Consider the following 5433-nt stretch of genomic DNA (forward strand, 5'->3'; position numbering starts at 1 on the left):
CACCAGTTCACTACCCTCTCAGACTCACACTCACATCCGCACTCACTCAATCCCACTCAGATTCACACTCACAACCCCACTCAGACACACTCACTCCCCCACTCAGACTCACTCACATCCGCACTCAGACTCACTCACTCACATCCGCACTCACTCAACCCCACTCAGATTCACACTCACTCCCCCACTCAGACTCACACTCACTCCCCCACTCAGACTCACACATCCGCACTCACTCACAACCCCACTCAGACTCACTCACATCCGCACTCACTCAACCCCACTCAGACTCACACTTACAACCCCACTCAGTCTCACTGACTCATATCCGCACTCACTCACAACCCCACTCACAGACTCACACTCGCATATGCTTATTCGCACACACGAGATGTTGATTATCCAGTAATTTCTGAGAAGCGAAGCAGCACAACAAGTGAAGTAACTGTCCTCTCGTTCTGTCACCTTTGACCTCCCAATGCTTCAGCGGCCAGTCCTTGTAACTGTTTAATTTCGGTACCAAAGCGTCAGTGAGCAAGTGCATCACTCTCCATTGTGTCTGTCTTCAGTGTAATGTTAAACTGAGGTCCCATCAGCATGGGGTGGGGGATGGAGACAGAGACCGAGAGATCCCATGGCACTAAATGCAAAAAGAGCAGGGCACTTACCCCTGGTGTACTGGCTAAGGTTCACCCCATTCTCAACACCACTTAAAGAGCCTGTCATTCTTACATTGTTATCTGCGTGCAAATTGGCTGTTCTTTCTACATTGCGCAGTTAAAGGGAGTCACTTGACTCGAAAGTGTCGTAGGATGACATGGGTTCGAAAAAGGCGCTACAGAAATTCAAGTCTCAGTTTTTTCCGTTCAAATGGAAACGCTCCTGTATACCGCATCAAGACGGTGGGTGACTTGCGTGTAAGAAGACACTGTGGTGTCTCACTGCAGCTTGGTCAGTCTAACATTAAGCAGGCATGCCCTCTCAAAGTAGGGAAGCAGCCGATTACTATCGAAATAGTAAACAAGCGACCCGGCTGGGTCCAGGGTGCCTGCATACACCCTGACCCCTGTGTGTCTTTTGTCAAACTGGCTGCACATATAATGAGGAAAGAACAATTTGAACGTTTGACGAGAAAGGGAAATATAACTGGTTCTGACATACTCGGATCCCAGTAACCCGGATTTACGAGAGAACTGTGTGACTTTGTGTGATATTATTTATTGAAATTATATTAAACAATGTTATTGGACATCAATGAATTTCTGTTAAGTCATAATGAGGTGTCCTCAAATATTTGTTAAAGTTCAAATTTAATTGGTGACAAGAGAAAGAAACTCGAGCAAATGACTCACCAGCTTATTCCGCGCTGGGTATAAATGTTTGAAAGTGTAAAAATGTTTGAAAGTGTGTATGCTTGTTGTTGCTGCTGAAGGCTCATTTATTTCAAAATCTTGCGAGGCTGTTCACAACAGGATAAGGTCTGTCTTCTCTCTGTCCTCGGCGTCCGCAGTGTATTTGCAGCGGGTTATAACGTAATACTTCGGGCAGTTGCTATCCTGGAGAACACGCTCATCACCCGCCGTCTTCCCCTCAATTTATTCCTCAAACATGCACCAAAACTGTGTCCTTGGGGATTGACCGGTTAGAACGTGCGGCTGGAGTGGGGGATGCTGGTATCGGGTTGGTACCGGCATTGATGTGCACTTCGCCTTTACTTTATATATATTTTTTAAAATTCTTAGTAATAATTACAATACTTCCCGGCAGCAGTTAGGGTGCAATGAATGGAAATAAGATTGCCTTTTAATACGTTTCGCGAGGCTTCTAACTGAGGAAGGGTCACTCGACCCGAAACATTAACTCTGATTTCTCTCCACAGATGCTGCCAGACCTGCCGAGCTTCTCCAGCAATTTCTGTTTTTTTATAGTGACTTATACTTACCGCTTTCGATCGTTCCGGAATAGATCTGCAAATATAAAAAGTCATCAACTTGAATTTAAAATACATTTTCTTTATTTGTCTTTTTTCCTTCCTATTTATTTAGATTTTAATGCGTCTGTCCATTGGGTCACATGAATGGAGTGTATGAAATGACTCCAATAACCGCAGACCCAGCCTGGGAAGAGAGGTGCAGGAATGAAACATTTTGGACGCTACAACGGGAATTAAAGTGGGATGAGTGATTCCGGCCTGTTTAAAGTGCTATGTGTCGTTATAACGTAAGACTAGAGAACGAGTTGAACGTACAATGGAACCGGTACGGTTTCCCCAATACTCTTCCCCCTTCCCTCACCCCAAGCTTGTCTGAATAATAAAGAACTATACAATATGACTTAGATAACACTCACTCACAAACCGATTGTCACCTTGGAGCGAGTCCGATGTTATGTTTTTTAAAATGGGAGGTTCAGGTAAGTGTTCAATAACACTACTGTAAGTGTTCAATAACTAAACCAACACAGTCCCCACCCCCTCAAACTTTACATCCAAACAAGCACATTGGGTATTTGTTTTATTTAATTTTAAAATCTCGACAGTTACTTGATCACACTTTTTTTTGTCTTTCAACGGAATAATAAATATCATTTAGCACATTTCCTTACAAAAATAAACAGATGGAAAACACTTTTTGCTTTATAATTTTTTTCCTCTCTCGCGAATGAGAAACAAAAGACTGTTTCGGTGGGACGTTACGGGAGGCTGATCGGAAGAAAAACGAAATGACACACTGTATCCGGGAGTGGTGAAGCGCAGGACAGGTGTTACAGTGAGTTGAAGCGAGTTAGACAGTTACCGACACTCAGGAATTGCAGGGAAACCAATATAAAGAACACAGAAAACGTTTGAGTGAAATCAGCCAAAACCAACGAAACACAAACAGATATTTTCACAAAACTCAGGGAACGGGCAAAGTACTTTATAATGGTAGTATCACACTCCAACTACCTTTGTTTCATTAAGGTGAGCAGCTATTTTTACAAGAAAGAATACAAATTTGTCTTTGTCGGTTCAGGGGCTGAATTATTCCAAGGACAGTCCCCACACCCCCTCCCCCCACACCCCCCCAAACTGATTCAATGTTGCACACATTTCTGTACCGAGCGAAAACACGTCCTCAAGTCTTTACATCAACTCCCACAAACGGCTCCTTGGAGTTGGTCAGACCAGCGTCTTTCGCGCAGAACTGTTCTTTGTAAACTCATCGCCTCTTTCCCTCTTTCTGGTTCGCGATCGGAATAGCGAAGTCTTTCCTACATGGACATTTCATGTAATGTCCCACTAGCACGGGCCAGAGCGGAGTGCGTGGTAAAACATTCCCGACTCCGGGGAGCCATGCTCGGGATTTTGCCGGCGGCTCTGTGTGCAGTGAAATTCACCCGCTAGCAAGCTGCAGTATCCCCTTTTCCCCCGTGTCTCCTGTTGCAATGATACATCCAGTTGCCCCCAAAGAGGGGAAGGGAAAGGTCGTGTTACATTTCTTGACCCGTTTGCGAGCTAAATAAGCGAGAGAGGGGGTGGGTGTGGGTTCGGTGGGGGGAAAAAAAGGGTTACTGCAACTTTCACACAGATACATAAGGACACCAGATAAAAAGGGACAAGATCATCACAAAGGTGGTGGGGGAAGAGCAGCCAAGCTGTTCCATTCTCACCTTGGCTGGGAGCGGCTGGAGGAGTCCAGTTCCTTCGCTTCCTCTGCTTCACTTGCTGTCTGAGGGTAGCCGGGTCATGCCAGCGCTGGGCACATGGGGAGGCGGCGGTACCTGGCACATTGTGCACGGGCACGGCATGCCAGCCCACTGCTGGAAACCCGAGGCGGCAGCTCCCGCCGTCTTCAGGAGGCTGCCCGGGCCGCGGACGCCGGCGGCGACGGCTGGGGATAGGCTAGCCCCGGCTAGAGGGGCCGAGCTGACGGCCGGGACCATAGCCGGGTGCGGGAGAGGGTGAGGGCCGTGGGAAGGCGGCAGAGCCGGGCCGGCTTGGCAAGCTGGGGACGGGTGGAAGCTGCTGTGGTGGCCACCGCCGTAGATCTCGCCCAGCAGCCGCTTCATCTCCTCCAGGGAGCTGGTCAGCATCAGGATGTAGTTCCTGGCCAGCAGCAGCGTGGCGATTTTGGAGAGTTTCCGCACCGAGGGGCCGTGGGCGTACGGCATGACCTCCCGGAGACCGTCCATGGCGATGTTCAGGTCGTGCATCCTCTTGCGCTCCCGGCTGTTGATCTTCAGCCGAAGCTGCTGCAGCTCGGACTCGCTCATCTGCTTCTTGTCCTTGGCCCGAAGCGGCTCCCTGGGCCGGCCTTGCGCCCCTCGGCCGCACTCGCTCTGCGTGGAGGAGACCGTGCCCGAGAAGCCCGAGGTCGGCTCGTCCGACAGGAACAGATCCGGGGACGACGGCTGGCTCGATATCAGACTGGCATCAGAATCCATCCGTCACCTCTGGAGCTGGGGATTGAGGAGGGATGTGGGGGCCTGGGAGCGGGAGCACTACCGGAGGCAAGAAGTTCAAACTTGCTGTGGGCAGCTCATACATACAACAGGCTGTCTGTGTCTGTGTGTGTGTTGTGTGTGGGCTCCTAGTCCCTATCCCTCAGGTAAAATGTTGACAGGGTTTAGTTGGCCCGCCTTTTTGGGGCTCTCCCTACCCCTCCTCCTCCCCTTGTATTTTATAAGGCGGATCTTCGGCGATTGGGAGAATCTCTTGCATTGTTCTTGGCACCGGGACGTCCAATCGTCACAAGATAACCAAGTGCGGAATGGGGGTCTCCTCCAATACCGGGAGATGTGGGCGGTGCCGCCGGCTTGACACCAAAACAGGAGAATTGTGCGTGTGTGTGTGAGAGAGAAATACATTAGGCAGAATTAGAGGCTGGGACATCTGCTAAACCAAGAACTGGAACAAAGTGCACTCTTTCCAAAAAATATTCACATTTCAGATCAGCACAGGCTCCACACTCAGAGCCACTAAACAGTGCATCAAATTGCAAAGAGAATTCTTTTATGTTCTCTCTCTCACACTCACTCTCTCTCTCTCACACATACACTACTCATCACGAACAACTGGACCGACACCTATAAGAAGCTGGAAACCAGGAGCAATTCCAACCTATTGAACAAATCCCTCTACCCCATACCAACACGTCCATTTCTGCAAATAAAACAATTAAAACCCATTTCACTCATTCTGGGTCCGGTGTAAAAACAAAACCGTCTCAGTTTCTTGGATGTCTGTATGATCAGAACTGTATGAATCCAAATGATCTCTGACTGGCAATTTTTTAAAAAAGTACTGCAGTCCCGCGAATGACATGCGTTGTCTTGTCAGTCTTTCGAGTCTCGAGTGAGGGCAACATTTTTTTAAAATGAAGACGCTGTACACCCCGAAATAGTCCCATGTTGACAAAAGGGGCCGCACAGAGAGCGGGCTGTGTTTCTGTG

General features: G+C 48.6%; 1 protein-coding gene across 1 annotated transcript; it reads right to left on the reverse strand.

The window, feature by feature from the left end:
* Positions 1 to 1927: 1927 nt before the first annotated feature.
* LOC140486417 (oligodendrocyte transcription factor 3-like) lies at positions 1928 to 4623 on the reverse strand. Its single transcript, XM_072585516.1, has 2 exons — positions 3652 to 4623; positions 1928 to 1967 (listed from the first exon to the last, which is right to left on the reverse strand). Exon 1 carries the CDS (start codon positions 4423 to 4425, stop codon positions 3700 to 3702), a length of 726 nt encoding a protein of 241 aa, XP_072441617.1. The 5' UTR covers positions 4426 to 4623; the 3' UTR covers positions 1928 to 1967; positions 3652 to 3699.
* Between the last annotated feature and the right edge of the window lie 810 nt (positions 4624 to 5433).

Source organism: Chiloscyllium punctatum, chromosome 15, assembly GCF_047496795.1.
Source record: "Chiloscyllium punctatum isolate Juve2018m chromosome 15, sChiPun1.3, whole genome shotgun sequence".
Classification (NCBI taxonomy): domain Eukaryota; kingdom Metazoa; phylum Chordata; class Chondrichthyes; order Orectolobiformes; family Hemiscylliidae; genus Chiloscyllium; species Chiloscyllium punctatum.

Coding starts and splice junctions, on each gene's coding strand:
- LOC140486417 (XM_072585516.1), bottom strand. CDS start 4,425: ATGGATTCTGATGCCAGTCTGATATCGAGCCAGCCGTCGTCCCCGGAT.